Source organism: Polypterus senegalus, chromosome 5, assembly GCF_016835505.1.
Source record: "Polypterus senegalus isolate Bchr_013 chromosome 5, ASM1683550v1, whole genome shotgun sequence".
NCBI classification, from domain to species: Eukaryota; Metazoa; Chordata; class Cladistia; order Polypteriformes; family Polypteridae; genus Polypterus; species Polypterus senegalus.
This window is the reverse complement of record NC_053158.1, coordinates 74165002-74184958: the sequence shown is the minus strand read 5'-3', so window position 1 is coordinate 74184958 and position 19957 is coordinate 74165002. Positions and strand designations below refer to the sequence as shown.

General features: G+C 38.8%; 1 protein-coding gene across 2 annotated transcripts; it reads right to left on the bottom strand.

Annotated features, from left to right (window-relative positions):
* Window positions 1–778: 778 nt before the first annotated feature.
* zbtb14 (zinc finger and BTB domain containing 14) lies at window positions 779–14991 on the bottom strand. Of its 2 annotated transcripts, none has more exons than XM_039754829.1 (2): window positions 14859–14991; window positions 779–2930 (listed from the first exon to the last, which is right to left on the bottom strand). In XM_039754829.1, the coding sequence occupies exon 2, from the start codon at window positions 2911–2913 to the stop codon at window positions 1579–1581; it is 1335 nt and encodes a 444-aa protein (XP_039610763.1). In that variant the 5' UTR covers window positions 2914–2930; window positions 14859–14991; the 3' UTR covers window positions 779–1578. The 2 variants fall into 2 exon arrangements, with proteins under 2 accessions (XP_039610763.1, XP_039610762.1); XM_039754828.1 differs by lacking the exon at window positions 14859–14991 and adding an exon at window positions 14444–14785.
* Window positions 14992–19957: the final 4966 nt, after the last annotated feature.

Here is a 19957-nt window from a genome sequence, read left to right as displayed (position 1 = left end):
TCCATCTTGTCTTGGTCAAATTATACTGGCATTGTTTGACCTTGAACAGAGATTGACAATAAATGAAAATGGTTAACAGCACTTGTAATGAGTATTCCAATCACAGCTCTATTACATTACTTATGCGTGCTCTTGAGATTTAATTTTTGTTCCCTCTACAAAGTAAATATTAATAGTGCTGCTCATAAAACAAACTATAGTTCAAATTAATTGCTCTGACTTGTGCGAAAAAAAAATGAAGAAAGTTGTGGACACTCACTTTAAGAAACAATGACTTTATTGTAAGAACTGCTCGCATTCAGCAAGCAACATCAACCGTAATAAAATATAATTTCCTTGTATAAAGATGGCGAGTTATTAACTTTTAATAAATTAAAAAAAAAAAAAAAAAATTACAAATTTCTCACAATGACGCCGAGGCCCACAGTTAGTGAAATGTGCATTCAACAGCAGGGCCTCTGAAGGGGTAGAGTCTACGAAGCACTGATCACATAACAGCATTAATACTTTGAAACAGTGCTGAACCACCAAGTTTACTGGCTACACAATGTGCTACAATACAAATTACCACCACAGTTAGCATGTTAAAAACTGTACCTAAAAGTAAATTGTATTATTGAACAGGTTCAATATAATTTGGGGAAAAATCTTCCTTAATTTAAATTCATATATGTTAAAACACAATCACTTTTAGATCATGCATATGGTCATTTATTTGCCAAGACCTTTAAGACAAAAAGGCAAGACAGCACTGATGACAGTCCAATGATTTACTCAATGTTGTCTAATTATTAGTTTATTTAAAAGACCACATCAGGATGTTGCTGGATTGCCGAGTGTTACACTAAACAATACCAGCATGTCAGGGTTACCAAATGTGAGAACAGTAATGATGCTTGTAGTGAGCTTGCAATGACAAATTTAAAAAACTAAATTAATCACACACAACCCCCATAAGCTTGTTAATAGCTACAAACCACCTTAGCAAAACTCCGTATTTACCACAAGTTAAGCTAATTAGAAATTCCCATTGTAAACATTCTGCAACAAAACTAAAAATATTTTTTTCTTTTATATATATATATATATATGAACAGTGATTATTACTGGCTTAAACTGTTTTGCTTAATGACAAAACCAGGGCTGTGGGAGACACTTCATATGTTACATCCTAAAGAAAGGCATTGCAGTGATCCCAAAAAGAGAAATTCATTACTGTTATACAGCTTTGGTATAGTGTACATTTAGGAGAAATGAAGTAATCCCTTAAGAAAACTTTACAGATTTTAGGATTAAAACACAGATGCCTTTCAGTTTTAATCAAATTTCACAGCTAAAATACTAAACGCACAAATATTTTACACCTGTCAAGCAAATGAAGTGAAAATGCTTAATGTGTAATTATCAGTTCATTTTAACATTTATACAAAACCACTCTCACATTGGAGGCTTTATCTTTTAAGATTACACTAAAATTTTCATAAAACCTGTACACACAATAAAACAGTTCCGAACAAAAACAGTATCACTGCAGCATCTTTTCCTGCAACCTGAGGCTCCACGCTAAACTGGGTCTTTTCATGTGCAAGCAATAGTTTCTAGCTGTTGCTCTGCTTCAGCTGCCATTGCTGCAGCTTGCAGCTGATCTGTTTCACTTTGAATGCCACTGGTTGGAACCTGCTTGCGTTCATTATGCATGTTGTTCTCATGCCTTTTCAGATCAGAAGCTTTTGCAAAGGCCTTGGTACAAGAGCTGCAAACGAAGGGCTTTTCTCCTCTGTGCCGACGCTCATGGTCTTTCAAGTGGGACTTGTGCTTAAATGCTTTGTCACACATTTGACACCCGAAAGGCCGTTCATTACTGTGGACTCTCTCATGTTTCTTGAGATCTGGTGCGCGAATGAAGGACTTCCCACAAACGTCACATCTATATGGTTTATAGCCTGCATGAATTTTAAGATGTTCCTTTAAATGTGCATGTGTAGTGAAAGCTTTGTTACACATCTCACAGATAAAAGGGCGATCAGCAGAATGCAGTTTTTCATGCTTCCTCAACCTGCTCTCATCAATGAAAGTCTTTCCACAAATTTGACAAGAAAGCTGCTCCCTGTGGCCATACAGTAAATACTCAAACTTCATGTCACTTGCAGCAGTTGTCCATCCTGGTGGTTGCTCATCTTTGACATCACTTATGCTGTCAGCAAAGGTCAGAGTTTGAGGGGTTTGAGAGCCCAGATCTTTAGGCTCCGTTTCCATACCTTCTACATCTTGGCCATAACAACTAACTTTGTGAACTTCTTCACTGCTGAGCTCTTTAAGAATGGCCTCCTGGACCCTGAGGGTAGTTTGTGGGGATTTTTCACCTTCAGGATTTGATGGCGCTTCTTCAGCAGCATCATCAGATGGACTGTCGTCCTGGTCTCCAAGTACCTCTACATCATCATCTTGGTTTTCATGTGCATCTGCTCCTGGAAGGGCCATTTTATCCACATCATAAGTAAATTTGGACTTTCTGTGGTCACCCTTTTCTTCGGGAGAAGAAGAATCCCGTTTCTGAGTGCAAAGTTTATCCAAAAACCTAATGCCTAGTATCTGTCCAGACGACATCATTAGATTGACGTCCTCCTTCTTCACAGAAATTTTGGCTGTGTACATGTAGTTTAACACTTCCTCAAAAATATCTGAGCGTAGGAAATCAATTTCTATGACAGATGAATTGTCCACGTCGTGTTTTTTAAATAGCTTTTTGAAGTAATTGCTGCAGGCTGCTAACACACATCTGTGTGCCCGAAACTTGACATCTTCCACAACTACTGCAATATCGCAGTATTCTCCTTCTAGCCTCTGCTCATTCAGTATCTTCAGAAAAACTGTTTTGTGTTCATCATCAACATACTTTACAGTTTCTGACATTATGAAGAGACAGACACCTGTTAAAAGAAAAAAAGGTAAACTTGAGTAATCAATAATGAAAGAAATACAGTGTAAACTTAATGTTCAGCAAAAGTGCAACTTAAAAAGGTCAAATCTTTTTCTAATGTTTAGTTCTAGTTAAAAGGCTTATCAACCAATAAAAGTGAACTTTTTTGTCAATACATTTAGTGTCAACATGGACCATTTGAATTTTCCTTCTTCATGGTGAAAAAGCAGTTCTCTTATTATTATGAGCACCAAATAGCAAGATAAAGCATCTTAAACCTATTTTTTTGTGAACACTGGAAATGGCACGTATTGCATGACAAGTAATTCTGCATGTCTGTTAGTCATGACTGGACACACCTTACAGCATGCAACAACAAATGCTGCAGCTGCACAGTGGCAACTATACGCCTTACACAGAAAAATAAGTTTAGCAGGTGGCTGGCAGAAGTTCATACACAACAGCGGAGTATCAATATGGCCGTTTAATTGAAGTGAATGCAGGAGAGAAAGCTTGGTCAATTTAACTTTGACGTGCACTGTAGCAGATCAATTGTCAATAAAGTCTGCTATAGGCCTTTTATAGTTTTATTTTAATTCTTTTACAAGTTTCTGTTAAAATTATGTACTTTTACACATTGGTGCAGTTGCTATTGTTTCATAGTCTACACAAGGAAACTGGTGCCCAACCCGAAAACGAACCACTGACAGTGAATTCTGTAGTAACAAAAACTTTTCTAATAATGGAAATATAACAATTTTTCAGTATCTCTGGTTTGCCACATATTATCATGATTTTATTTTGCCAACAGATCAGTAAAATATGCAGTAAACAAGGCTTTACACTGCATTCTGCAGCATTTATACTCTTGAAGTAGCCTACTTATACCTTATGCATTAACTGTTATTACTGTAAATGTAATTACGTCACAAATTGTATACTGTATGGTCAAAAGCATTTTACTATAACTATGGCTACAACATTAAGTTTCTAGCATCTATGTTATCTGGCAATAAAGTTCAATTCACATTATCTCAATACTAGTGCCTCCTAAGTACTCAAACTCAATACTGGTTTCATTCTATAACACTCCAGAGAACTCTGCTTTAAAGTGCAAGCATCAGAACACAAAAATGGATGATAGCTGAAAAGTGCATGTACAAAACCAAAGCTGTGATCATTGGACAGACATTTTAAACACTACAAAGACAACTGTTTTTCACAGTAAGACAGAGAGCAGAAAACAGGGTTGGGTCCTGAGCTAAAGTGTTACCGTAGATCCCGTTATATAAGCCGAGAATTTCGTCCTAGATTTTTGGCTTGGAGTTTGGGGGTCGGTTTATACAACGAGTATCGTTTCAGATTCAAGATTTCCAGCGCAATGCCGGTTTTGCCGATGAATACGGAAGTAAATAATGACGAAACCACAGAGCCATCTTTCAGATGAAGAAGTAACTTTGCATGCCGGTACTTTAAATTAAATAAAGAATTTATTCAGAAAAGCGTTTTAGTTGTTGATTTTATTAATAAAATTTACAATAAATTATCGGGAAGTTTAAAATGAAATTTTTTGTTTTGATTTACAATCAACATCTTGCGTTACGAAACGGATGCGGTCACGTGTATCCGCTTGCGCGATTGTAAACAAACAACCGAGAGTTAGTAGCGTCAGTCGGAGCCCAGATACATGTGTTTGTGGATGTAATTTCCGTCATTGCAGTGATTTACCTATATATATATAATTCACTAAGACCATGCAAGCAAGACACATAATTGCTAAGGAAGGAAGAGAAGGTAAAAGTAAGCAATCGCAATCGAAATGAAGATGGACATTGTATGGAAATATCTCCTCCCTTCCTGCAGCCCAAAGATGTCAAATTAAATGGTGAGTACAGTATGAACTTGTTTCTAGAATAGAATGCCTTTTATTGTCACTATACGCATCTACAATGAGATTAAAAGCAGCTCCTTCACTGCAGAAAAAAGTTCTGTATAGGGCTTGTATGGTTGTTTTTTAGCTTTAGCATAACGCCGGATCTGCGACCCTGCTTCCGCTTTCTTTCCCTCCTCCGTCTGTGTCGTCTCCTAGACACGACAACAATCCACGGTGAGCCCGCTGGTCTCGCTATGTTGTCTGGGATGTTGTGCGTGTGATGAAAAACACTCGAAACAGATGTCAGGCTCTGGACATCGATGTCTATAAGGTTCTGAATTGTGTAGCGGATGTTCGCCGAACCGATCGTGCACAAACAAGGACAAAAAAAAAGTACAAAAACAACAAAAAAGTGCACTGAAAAGGAGAGCCCTGAGCCACTGCGACCATGCGTGCCGCCATGCTCCTAGCTTAATCGAAGAAGGCTAGGCACTTTTTATAACTTTTTGGTTAGTACATTAGAAAAATTATTGGCGTTTTGGTAAATTATGCACATTATATTATATATCAAAAATGCCGGCAGTCTCAAATTCTCGCCGATAAACATTATAAATATACCCGAAAAGACATTTTTAAGGAAATTTAGAAAATTTTGCTTGGAGAAGGGGGTGGGCTTAAATACCGGTCATCGGCAAATACATGTAATTTAGTAGGTAGAGAAGAGGTTCGGCTAATATACCGGGTCGGCCTGTATTCCGGGATCTACGGTAAGTAAAATTATTTTTGGAAGAGAGATTGTTAATATACCTAGGATCCTTGCACACCAGTTTGATTTCCCCATGTCTGTGTTTTGAACCTCATTTTTTTATGTAAACATATTTACGTTTTTACAGTATGAAAACTAAAATCAAAGTTTAAAATCTCTCTCTACATGCCACTATGCAACATAGAGTGAATTTGCACTCACACACTTAATCAGATGAAGGTGAATAACCCAGTTAAAGCAGAAACCTGGTTGCTTAAAAAAAATACACGTTTACATCGGCAAGAAATCTTCTGGATTTCTCCTTTGTCAAAATGCTGCATTGTCATTAAACTACACACAAGAGAGATAAATGTTGTCATTGTCCACCGTGAATCTGAAAATAAGCATGACACCTGTGATGATTTTCTTATGCTTTATAAATATGTTTACCCGAACTGATGCTTTATTTGTAGGTTTCTGTTACTGGAAAGCACACAGCATGCTCTTTTCTGCTTAGCTGTGTGACTGAGCCTTACAAAGGACCATGAACAAGTGCTTCTTGTCCTACACCCAGTACTTCTGGAATAATAAAGGAGGTAGTTTTACTTCAATAAAATAAGTATTTAGTTATGTTTCTCATTAATTTAAAAAGTAATTGGACTACATAAAGTGCACTACTTTTACATGTTACTCTATTGGTGTCAAGATTGTGTTGCTGAGTTTGCCACTGTACATTCAGCTAATCAACATACATGTAGCTATTTCTGAACTAAAGATACAGATTATCTCAGCCAGGAGAAGGAATAATTTGATTGCCTGAACATTTGCTTTAAGGAAATTGATTTTGTGGATGCTTCGATCATTGGTTCCAAACTATAAAATCCTTAACATTAACCCAGCTAAGGTTTTAAAAGGCCACATAATCTGGTTATTCGCAGAGAAATCTACATCTGTGAACTGGATTTCTCAGACGCCAATATTCTTATTATAATAACTGGAATATGGGTTTACTGGCATTTTAGAAATCAGGTTTCTATGGATAACCGAGTTATTGGAGCAATTGAAAATGTACTAAGTGGCCATAACCAAGAAAGCTGTAGCGTTATACATTTAAGAATTTAATTTAAAGTGAAAACAAATCACACATTGTCTCTTTACGTGACTGAAACCCATTAAGTGCTTACTTAATGTACACAGGAATCAAATGGGCTTATAGCCTTTTAACTATCAGACCGTGACCAAGAATAGCAACTTGAATACACTGATGTTCTGCGTATACTCAGGAAGCCTCTATCCATAGTTACAATCCATGTTAAATCTGACAGGTAACATTTCTAATTCTATCTCTGCATATACTCTATATGTGACTCCCTCTCACTACTAGGCATTACAGGTTTTAAAAATTGTTGGTATACATTACCGGGACACATTAGTTTTGTATGTGGTAGGTTCATTGCAGATGTGCTACTTTTGTATTTTAAGTTTAGTATTGTAAAATTTGCATTGAACATCACTGCCCTTTTGCTTGAAAGGACTCCATGACAAACTATGTTTAGTACACTTAAATTTTCCCCAAAGGCATCTATTCTGCTTTATGATGTAAAAATGATCTGATGTGTAATTTAGATAATACCATATTTGCAATTTATTCCGAGTACCCAAAGTGAACACTTGGGAATGTATTTACCAAAGACAAAAACAACTTTAATTTTTATTCTACTATACAAGCCAAGCAGACATTAACAGTATATTTTTCCTATTTCAGCAAATGGGATAATATGCATACTACTCCTTTTGCATGGAATCTAAAAACAAACAGAACTGCATGTCTATGGAGAACAAATGTTTCTCTTTACTTGTATTGGGATGTACAAGTGGGTAATATGGTTAAAAACCCATATTGGGTTATAATCAAAAATTCTTATTGTATTGGTAGATACCAGTAAATTGCATTTGTATGCACTTTTCAAACCAACATTGTTTTAATAAAAATATATTCATGAGTAGAGCAAACAGAACAAACACAGTACAAGACATGGCTTTTACCTGTCACCTCTTCCGGGTTCAAATCAATGGCTATAAACACAGTACATGGACTCAACAATCAGGCTGAATTGCACACCACACTAGACAATAGTCATAAAGGGGAGGCTCACTTATTACACACCGCTCAATACATATAAATACACGAAGACATCACCTTTAAGACACTTAACACACCAAATTATTTTGCATGCATAGATTACATAGGACTATTTTATGATGAAACAAGTCCTCTAATTTCTACTAACATTTAGAATACCAGTAAAACATTTTAGAAATTCATACCTCAAGAACATTTTTTTCTGTTATACCAGATCAACATTTATCACCCACTCCTATCTGGAATCATCTAGCTCAGGAGTAAAGGTACCCATAATCTCTTTAAAATCAAAACTTGAAGCTACTAAAATGCAATGTTAAGTGTTCAGTAGATTAAATTCCTGTACTTTTGTCCACACCATTTGTCTGAAAGAGAAAGAGCAAGCCACAAGCTGCATCATTTGTCTCTACAGGCTTTTGCTGGTTTGTCGATTGGGGTGTGGCGAGTCCCTCTTAAACCACAAAATGTCACAGATGCAAAAGCAAGAAAATGTACACACGACATAACAATGCTTTATGATCAAATAATTAGTTAAGTGACTTGAAAGTTGTAGCTGAAATAATTTGAAATGCTGCATCCGAGTCAGTTTCACATTTTTAAGATATTTTGTAAAAATAATACCAAAATTAAAGCTAATAAAATAATGTAATTACATGCTTTAGTAGATTAAATTAAGTCCATGCCTTTTAACATTTGACAATATCTAGACTCTAACTAGTCTGTGACTCACCCTGACAAAATCAAACTGTTCCCATTTTGTCTTGAATGGAAGGGAAGGCTCTGTGTGCATAACAGCCAACAATCTATGAGCACTCACCTGGAAGTGCAATGTATACAATGAAGCAACAAGAAACAACTTATGCGTGTGTTTGAGTTCTCAACCATGTACCACGATGGGGCTGATCTCACTGTACTCTAAACCCATTGCACAGGAACCAACTTCACCAGGCAGTCAGAAAAGGAGGCGAGCTCAAGATACAGTACTTTAGAAATGTGAAACTGTGCTGGAAAGCTGGCACTGAGTCATTTACTCTGACATACCCAGTGATTTGTAGTACTGTAATCTGTCATGTTCCTGCAAAGAGATTAGTAACTGTAGTGGTCAAGCCTGCCAACCCTTCAACTAGAAGTCATGCAATATTTCACTGGCTTTAAAAGAAGAAATATCAAAAACAAATGGACTATTCAATGTTGAAAAATGCCATGAAATCCTCATAAAAACTAACATGAGAAAGTTTAATTCCCCATACACTTTGTTTTAACTATTTATGGTTATCTGTACTTAAAAACGTGTGTTCCATGTATTAGAAATGCTGTAGAAAGACAAAATGTTTGAAGTCAGCTTCTGACTAGCTTTAAGGAAACAAACAACATTTTTTTCTGTGGGACAAAGTTAAAGAACATACAGTGGTGTAAAAAACTATTTGCCCCTTTCCTGATTTCTTATTCTTTTGCATGTTTGTCACACAAAATGTTTCTGATCATCAAACACATTTAACCATTAGTCAAATATAACACAAGTAAACACAAAATGCAGTTTTTAAATGATGGTTTTTATTATTTAGGGAGAAAAAAAAATCCAAACCTACATGGCCCTGTGTGAAAAAGTAATTGCCCCCTGAACCTAATAACTGGTTGGGCCACCCTTAGCAGCAATAACTGCAATCAAGCGTTTGCGATAACTTGCAATGAGTCTTTTACAGCGCTCTGGAGGAATTTTGGCCCACTCATCTTTGCAGAATTGTTGTAATTCAGCTTTACTTGAGGGTTTTCTAGCATGAACCGCCTTTTTAAGGTCATGCCATAGCATCTCAATTGGATTCAGGTCAGGACTTTGACTAGGTCACTCCAAAGTCTTCATTTTGTTTTTCTTCAGCCATTCAGAGGTGGATTTGCTGGTGTGTTTTGGGTCATTGTCCTGTTGCAGCACCCAAGATCGCTTCAGCTTGAGTTGACGAACAGATGGCGGACATTCTCCTTCAGGATTTTTTGGTAGTAGAATTCATGGTTCCATCTATCACAGCAAGCCTTCCAGGTCCTGAAGCAGCAAAACAACCCCAGACCATCACACTACCACCACCATATTTTACTGTTGGTATGATGTTTTTTTTCTGAAATGCTGTGTTCTTTTTACGCCAGATGTAATTGGACATTTGCCTTCCAAAAAGTTAAACTTTTGTCTCATCAGTCCACAAGGTATTTTCCCAAAAGTCTTGGCAATCATTGAGATGTTTCTTAGCAAAATTGAGACGAGCCCTAATGTTCTTTTTGCTTAACAGTGGTTTGCGTCTTGGAAATCTGCCATGCAGGCCGTTTTTGCCCAGTCTCTTTCTTATGGTGGAGTCGTGAACACTGACCTTAATTGAGGCAAGTGAGGCCTGCAGTTCTTTAGACGTTGTCCTGGGGTCTTTTGTGACCTCTCGGATGAGTCGTCTCTGCGCTCTTGGGGTAATTTTGGTCGGCCGGCCACTCCTGGGAAGGTTCACCACTGTTCCATGTTTTTGCCATTTGTGGATAATGGCTCTCACTGTGGTTCGCTGGAGTCCCAAAGCTTTAGAAATGGCTTTATAACCTTTACCAGACTGATAGATCTCAATTACTTCTGTTCTCATTTGTTCCTGAATTTCTTTGGATCTTGGCATGATGTCTAGCTTTTGAGGTGCTTTTGGTCTACTTCTCTGTGTCAGGCAGCTCCTATGTAAGTGATTTCTTGATTGAAACAGGTGTGGCAGTAATCAGGCCTGGGGGTGGCTACGGAAATTGAACTCAGGTGTGATACACCACAGTTAGGTTATTTTTTAACAAGGGGGCAATTACTTTTTCACACAGGGCCATGTAGGTTTGGATTTTTTTTCTCCCTAAATAATAAAAACCACCATTTAAAAACTGCATTTTGTTTTACTTGTGTTATATTTGACTAATAGTTAAATGTGTTTGATGATCAGAAACATTTTGTGTTACAAACATGCAAAAGAATAAGAAATCAGGAAGGGGGCAAATAGTTTTTCAGACCACTGTAGGTGAAGCAACTAATTAAACAAAAGTGCCAAAGTCTATTAATAAACAATATTGCATAAATTAGGTAAAATGAAAACCAACAGCCATAGGAATGAATTAGCACTAAACATGATAAGGACATAGCTAAGTTAAACTAAGCACTGGAAAGTGAACACTGCATTATACATCGATCAGCCACAACATTAACACCACCGACAGGAGGAGGTGAATAACATCAACTGTCTTGTTACAATGGCACGTGTTAAGGGGTGGGATATATTGGGCACTGAGTGAACAGTCAGTTCTTTGATGATGAGATGTTGGAAGCAGGAAAAAGGGGCAAGCACAATGATCAGAGAAAGTCTGACAAAGGCCAAATTGTATCAGAGCATCACAAAAATGGCAGGTCTTGTGGGCTGTTCCCAATATGCACCGACTAATGCCTACCAAATGATGTTCAAAGGGAGGACAACCTGTGAACTGGCGACAGGGTCATTTGTGCCCAAAGCTCACTGATGCACGTAGGGAGCAAAGGTTAACAAATCTGGCATAATCCCAAAGAAGACCTACTGCAGCACAAACTGCTGAAAAAAACTAATGTTGGCCATGAAAGAAAGGCATCAGAGCAAGCACTGCATCACACCTTGCTGTCCAGCTGCAGACTTGTCAGAATGTCCATGCTGACCCCTGTCCACTGAAAGCACCTACAATGGGAATGCGGGTGTCAGAAATGGACTACGGAGCAATAGAAAAAAAGAGGTATGCTATGATGAATTGTGTTTTCTTTTACATCATGTGGACGTCTGGGTGCGTTTTTGTTGTTTACCTGGGGAAGAGACAGAAGCAGGATGCACTATGGGAGAAGAAAAATTGGTGGAGGCAGTGTGATGCCCTGGGAAATGCTCTTCTCAGAAACATGGGTCCTGGCATTTATGTCAATGTTACTTTGACACCTACTACCTACCTAAAAGAATGCTGCAGACACTGTCCACCCCATAATGGCAATGGTATTCCCTGAAGGCAGTGGTTTCTTTCAGTAGAATATTGTGCCCCGCTACACTATAAAAAACTGTTCTGAAATGGTTTGAGGAATATGACAAAAAGTTCAAAATGTTGAGTTGGATTCATAATCTCATTCCATTCGAGCCCCTATTGGATGTCCTGGGAAAAAGTCCATGCAGGCCCCACCTTGCAACTTAAAGGACTTGGGATGTGCTGTGCCAACACCTTCAGAGGTCTCATGGAGTCCATAGCTTGATGGGTCAGAGCTGTTTTGGCAGCATGTGGGGGGCATACACAACATTAGGCAGGTGGCTTTAATGCTGTGGCTGATTGGTGTAGCTGTACTATATGATATATATTTAAAAGAGTTTTATTAAAAACATCAGTTTCTCAACATATTTAATCATTTGAAATGCAATGAATGACCTAAAATGGTGAAAAAGTAAGCAGTAAACCACCAGAGGTTTAAATTTAAAGTTTACGTTAGCAAAAACTGAAAAGGAAATTTCAGAATATTACAAATGGGCCTTTGTTTTGGGAGCAACCAACAGGTTACAACCTACAGATGTTCTGCAATAATTAAAGTAAATTAAGCCTTGCAATTTGAAGCAAACAGATTGCACTGGTGTCCCAAATTCTGTTCATTACTTAAAATCCTTCTCCGTCTTAAAAGCAGAGCTAGAACGGACTGTGTTACTACACCCTATGAAGTACTACATGGACAATATTATACTGTAGACAGTTATAAATTCCAGTAACTTATGGCAAAAAAATGGTAATTAATAAATGAGACTGGTAGGCCTTTCATTTAGAGAAACTGCAATAAAAAATCAAAATATCAGTGAGTACAGTGGCGCCCTACTCAATCCAAAGGCAAATGGAAACTGTAAGAAACTCTGATAGGAAGAGATCTGGCAGACCCAAAGTCACAACCCAATCAGAAGACAACTTTCTGAGGTTGCTTCGAGCACAGCTTAACAGTGGTTGAATAAAGCAAGTCTCAGCTTCTACTGTGAAAAGCCGACTTTGTGCTGCAGGTTTGACATGGTGAGTGGCAGTTAGAAAGCCATTCCTTAAAGGACAAAAAAAAAAAAAACGTGAGGCTTGCCTGGGCCATGAAATGCAGACTGGAAGAAAGTCTAATGGACCGATGAATCAAAATTCAAAATCTTTGGTACATCACGTGGGGTGGTGCTGCACCATCAAGTTGGCTCCTCAGTGTGTGACATGGAGGAGGAAGTCCTTTTTGATCAATATTTAATTTCCTTATGAAAAAAAAAAAAAAAAATGCCACGTGCGTGTTTGGCTGAAGGTGGCTCCTTTGATGAAGCAAAAATGTGAACAAAAATTTGTACACTTAATCATTCCTTGATTTTTTTTATTAGCCGTTGTTTATTTGTTCTATGCCTTGATTTCATAAAGCATTAAGACATTAAACTGCGTGCATTTCCATACATACTTAAGTGTTCTAAAACTTTTGTCAGGTGGTGTGTAAAAACACAAACATAAAAAACAGGTTTGAGCGTCATTTATATCATATTATATAAAAACAAAATTACTCATACTCGAAAAAAATTAAGTTTTATATTATTTGCACTTTCTTTTTATTAATTCGGGAATAAGATTTTAAACATTACACACCAAAGATCCAGCTAAACAGTACTCTGCAAGACACAACAGAATGACAATCCCACGGTTACGGTTCCAACCAAGCAATATTTACTTGCGCAATTTGCATTAGCATCATTCTCTTCACTTCAAGGATTACTACAAAAATAAAAACTGCCTTAAAAAATAAAGCTCTTTATGAGACTTTTCAGGACAGGTAGAATAAACTGAGATTTATTTCCCAATAAAACATTCTCTGCGTAGTACAAAAAAAACTTGGGCAGCGATTTACTGTAAAGTAAAAGATGCGCAAGAACCAGACTTGAATCAATAACACTTCACAAACTCAAGAATAACGCAATGTTGACCCAAGTAATCAGTCAATAATCTACTTACACCATCAAAAATAACTTTAAACATATCAAGTGGGCAGTTCCAGGTATTCTCCCATTTTCACACCGCTTTTAGTTACGAAGGAAGGACCACTGATGACTTGTGTTGTTTGGATATAAATATTATTCGAGATAAAGGCATAATTTCCGGTAAAAAGCAGCTGTTCTGCGACCGCTCATCGATACAGGTGCTTCGTTGCAAAATGCATTGTGATCGATAGCTTGAAGGACGTCCGTCATATTTTAAGGGTTTCGGTGGTTAATATGCATTACGATCTAACTTAAAGCTATACTCCCCCAGCGCAATATTACATTCGCGCCACTAAGTTTACGCGCTACGGCAGCAGTGCCCGTGACGCACGAGCCACGCGCAGACGCCATCTTGACTTCCGAGTCATTCACATTTTCTTGCAGAAGTCCACGTACCGTGCACTTTTTTATTGCGCATGCTCGATTTTTTGCCTGCAATTGAAGACTAACCACTTAACAGTAGAGGGTTACGCTAATTGTGTAATGTCACCATATCTTGATTTTGCAAAGTAAACATTAAATAAATAAAAATAAAAGATTATTTTTCCGTCGCGTCAGAGCCAATATCGCCAGATGCTTTATTAAGGGAACGGAGGCAAGATAAGAAAGTCGCGACGCAGCTTCCTCGAGGCGAACATATGAAAATGTAATTTTGCACTACAAGATCACTGTTGGATATTTCTATCCTAATCATCCCGTTTACCCGAGCATTACTACACTGGAAATGGTTTACCTGATGAAAGTGTTCAGACTGAAGGGAGGGCAGTTTCCGCGTTCATCCATCTTGAGCCTGCGCCTGAAAGCCAACTGGCACCCGCACGACATTTTATGAACTAAATTTGCCCAGATCGTTCAGGCATACAGCTTATCAAAGCGATCACCCTGCGAAGCGGGTCTTTTTTCCACACACAAAGATGTTTGTAGATGCGATCCTGTTGATGGTAAGTGGAAGTAATGCGGCCAAAGCCCGAAGCGGCCAGTTCCCGCCTGCCATATGCCCGAGCAGCCATGAACACTCCTCGCTTCTCAACTTGTCCGCTGATGCAGACGTGAGCGCGCAGGCATCTGGCAGCTTTTAAATTATACTCTAGAAGGAGGACCGCGCATCGCGATTTCTTTGTCTAAATGCACACGTAAAACGCTCTTACCTTTCAAAATGGATTATCTCCCTTTAGTTAAAGTAGATTTACAACGCAAGCCTCGTGGAAACCAATAATACTTTGTGTAGTAATGACCTGAGAACGAGCAGGAAGGACGCGCCGCGCAAGCACGGAACTGCAGTCGGCGTTATGCGCATACACACGAGTCACACGCAAGGAGTTCCCGCGGTAGCGCACGCGAGTCTTCGAGAATGGCCCAGCTACGCCACGCGTACACGAACAAAGGGGTGATGGTACGTAATCAGCGCAATTAAAAAAATAAACCGTGAACTCCCGAGCAGGGCGCCCGCACGCCCATGGAATGAGATATTTGCAGTGCACGGCGAGCGGGCCTCTGGAGCGCGAAGCCCCAGGGGCGTGCGAGCGGGAGCAGGTGAGGAGAGCGCGAGTCGCTGTCACGAGCGGGAGCGCCCGTGAGCCTCATCGAGAGTCGAGACCGATCAGCCAGACCCGTCCGAAAGCTCGCACGCGGTGGGCGGCCACGCACACGCGATCGAACGGGGGACGATTCGGCGACTCTTGTGCTACTCGCAGCGCTTCATACAGATTTACTTCTTAATCGGTGCCAACCTGTGAAATGTTTAGAAATGTGCTTAATATTTTAATTAAGACTTGCGATCCTGACTGAATTCCGCGATGATTCGACTATTGTTTATTTGTAGCGGTCGTCTCAAGTGGCTCTTGAAATTAGAAAGGTTTGGGTCTGCAAAATAGATTCGTGTTTAAAATGGGGATGAACATGAGTTCAGACAGTTTCAAATTTAAATTTAATGTAGAAAAATCACTTGGAGGTTCGGAGGTGCTCGATTTACATGCGAAGTGGATAAGCTCGGGTCCAAAGGCCACGGGCGGCACTTTTTAAGCCTCTTTTAATCGGTGCACAACTTTGTGCTGGTAAATGTGGGACGTGCGTTTAAACGTCCGCAGTTTAAATAAACTCGAATGCACGGGTATAGAACATAATGTATGTCTTCAGGTAGTTCAGAACATACAGCATTCAGGATGATGAACCTGAATGCTATGGATATGAATTTATTGCTAGGTGTGGTGGTATAGACACTCTTACTTTGATTCGAACATTTAGGATAACACAGACATGCGTAAACCATCAGATACCTATATACTATTTTTAAATAGTTACATATTAGTAGTTACTCATTTATTATCATTCATATTAGTAGTCATTTATTGTCATCATCATTCCTAGCCATTTCTTTCCTTTTCCTACAAGATGGGAGAACTAATGCTGGCCAGCTAATCTTGCAGTCTGGGGTTGCCAGCTTTGAAGTTTTCTCACACGGATGCGTTGTGGTTAGCATTATAAAGTGAAGAAGGGTAATTTATATAAAACAAACACAAAGTGCATGCACGTGTATAGGAATGTCTTTTTCAGCAACAAATTATGAGGGCTTGACTCCGCAATGCCAAGTAATATAAATTTTCAAGTGGACATGACCACAGAAGATGTTAACAATGGGAGTCTTTTTTGAAGATGTCTTACCCAATCTAGTTTAATAGATCCAAAAAAAATTGAATTGTCCAGCCATCTATTTTCCAACCACATATCTACTTACAGGGCTGAGAGAACTAATGCCAGTCCTGGCCACGTCAAGTTCAAAGCCACCTCAGGGCTCACACTGCACCCATTTAGAATTGCAGAAGAACTTATTCTGCATCTCTTTGGAAACATGGGTAAGGACTTACATGGATATAGAGAGAACTTGCAAGCCCAACACGGGTAGCGACTGACTTTTAATTTATTATTCACATATGACCACAGAGCCCCATTTTCAGCAGTCTTTCCTACAGTGTCCTAATGGTATACTCCCTTATCCTTAATTAGTCATGTGTAGATGCAAATTGTTATTAGAGAAACATTTTAAATTGCAACAGCACCACTTAAATCTGTTATTCTGTTCAATTGGGTTGCAAGATACTGGCATTCCTAAAGTTCAGTTCTAGTTTTGCCAAATTAAACAACTTTTTCAGGAAAAATGTCGTGGTGGGGGCTGAAAGTTATTTCATGTGACATATTGCCAAGAAACAAGATTTTATATAAAGGAGTCTATTACTGTCTTGTGAGATGATGGGCATTAGTGGATCTAAACTGGACCCAAAAAGAAGGGGAAGGTCCAGATGGACAACTGCTTAAAAGAAGGATATCGAAGTATGTAGTTTGGGAAACAAACAATTTACAGGTCCTCAGGTGGCTTTTGTCTTACCTTTTAACAATTTTAATAATTTCTTTTTATTTGCCAGTTTCAGAAATAACATTTTCTTTGAATTTCTGCCTTTTCAGGCGAGCATACTGGAAATGTCTCGATTCTGTTGCAGACACCACTGGTATTTGGCACGTATTTAATAAAGTAGCCAACTGAGGACATGTATGGCGTTTGTTTCTCAAACTGCAGACTCTATTGTCCGTATCCTCTTATACAGTTGTCTATCTGAACCACCACCTTCTGTCCTGGTTAGAACCCAGAGTGTATGTACAGTGCCCTCCATAATGTTTGGGACAAAGATACATTTTCCCAAGATTTACCCATCTGCTCCACAGTATAACATTACAAATCAAACAATTCAGACATGATTAAAGTTCATATTACAAACCTTAACTTAAAGGCTATTTGTATAGATTTTGGTCACACCATGTGGAAATGACACTTTTTATACATAGTCCCCACATTTCAGGGCACCATAATGTTTCGGACAACTGGTGCTATAAGGGTTTGTGATTACTTAGGTGTGTTTAGTTGCCTTATTAGAACAGCCATAAGGTACCTAGGCTTGTGTCTATCATTTGGAGTCTGTAGTTACCATTGTTCAACATGAGGACTAGAGCTGTGCTTGGGGATTGGGGTATATAAAAATTGTTTCTACTTGTTATGACTGAAATGTATGCAATTATCCTTAAAAAGTCTAAAATATGCACTTTAATCACATCTCAGTTGTTTGATTTGTAATTTTAAATTGTGGAGAAGAGGGGTAAATCAAGGAAAAATGCATCTTTTTCTCCCAAAAATTATGCAGGGTTCTATAAGTGATGTGTTCAGGGTCGGATGTGAGTACTTAGAAACTTTAGATATAGTTTGATTATAACTAAAACTGTATCCAAGCTGTTTATGAAGATTTCATTTTTATTTTGTATGTGTGTGTACTGCTCCTAAGAGGCGTACATTGACATACTCCATTACCTTTACAACATTAATACATTTTTAGGCACACATATCTGCCAAACATCTATGCATCTTGTTCACATTTTGTTTTCATGACAAGAGAGAGAGAGTAGAAACTGTATGTAAAGTAGAAACTAACTAAGAAAAGGAGACCAGGTCTTCTTGTGGCATAGCTGCACACACCTTTAGGATGTGGAAAGAAACTGGAATGCTTGCATGAAAATGGCAAAACCATGCAAATGTAACACAAATTGTGACTGGGACAGGTAGGTGAAGTTGGGTGTCTGCAGTGGTACTAAGCATCATGTCATTATGCTGGTCTAGACCGGGGTGGGCAATGTCGATCTTGAAGAGCCATAGTGGCTGCAGCTTTACATTCCAACCAAGTGGTTAACTAGAAACAAATCCTGTTCAGTCTCAGACCTTATTTAATTTTATGGCATATTGCTCTACAATATAAGGTCTTGTATCGTAGGATATCATTAAAATGATTTGAAGTGATATTAAGTCCATCCATTTTCCAACCCACTGAATCCGAACACAGGGTCACGGGGGGTCTGCTGGAGCCAATCTCAGCCAGCACAGGGCACAAGGCAGGAACCAATCCCGGGCAGGGCGCCAACCCACCGCAGGACACACACACCCACACACTAAGCACACACTAGGACAAGTTAGAATCGCCAATCCACCTAATCTGCATGTCTTTGGACTGTGGGAGGAAACCCACGCAGACACGGGGGGAACATGTAAACTCCACGCAGGGAGGACCCGGGAAGCGAACCCAGGTCTCCTAACTGCAAGGCAGCAGCGCTACCATGCCGCCCTGTTCTATTAAGTGTTTTACTAAATTAAACGGTGTATGATGAACACACACAGATATAAATGGAAACAAGCTAGATGGAGAACTGCTGGCTGCTTTGCCATTTAGATAGATAGATATTCATAATTTATTGTTAATAAGGGGCCATTAAAACAGTCAATACAGCTATTTAAGATTAAAATAAGAAATTAAGGACGGGGGAACCTTAACAAGAGAGACCACTAAACTGAAGCATCAAAATGTCACTTGAGCAGTAAGTGCTTCATCAGTAATAATTGACTTCTCATTAAGAAGCTGGGTTGGAACAAAAACCTGCAGCCACTGCGGCTCTCCAGGACCGACACTGCCCACCCCTGGTCTAGACTGATACCAGTATTCATTAATGGGGTAACTATTTAGACAGTTAATTAAAGGCATTAATTATTCCTTAATTTTCAAATGGTCATCTTATATACGGTTGCATGAGGAGACAGAGACAACAGAAGCTTTACAAACTCCACAAAGATGGTCACCACAGCCCATGTTTTCTTATTCATTGCAACTGGCACCTTCAGAATGTGAGATGAGCTCCAGTGAGAGCCTGACAATAATGTGGGGCTCCATGAAGCTGGAGTACTAACCACTGTTCAGTAGCAACTGATTAAGAGTTTGGTAGCACTGAAAGCCTCCAGGACTGTGGCTAACCAGATCCCATAGAGTGGGGAAAATTAGTATTTGATCCCCTGCTGAATTTGTAAGTTTGCTCACTTACAAAGAAATGAACAGTCTCAAATTTGTATGGTAGTTTCCTTTTAATTGAGACAGGCAGAATATCAATCAAAATCCAGAAAAAAACACATTACATAAAAGTTATAAATTGATTTGCATGTCATTAAGAGAAATAAGTATTTCATCTCCTACAACCCAGCCAGAAGTCTGGCTCTCACAGATTGGCTGTGTGCCCATGTGGCATGTAGATTATAATCAATCAATCAATTACAGATACTCCTGACCTCAACTCATTATGTGTATACAGCACACCTGTCCACAAAATCAATTTCTTCCATTCCAACCTCTCCACCACCATGGGCAAGACCAAAGTGCTGTTAAAG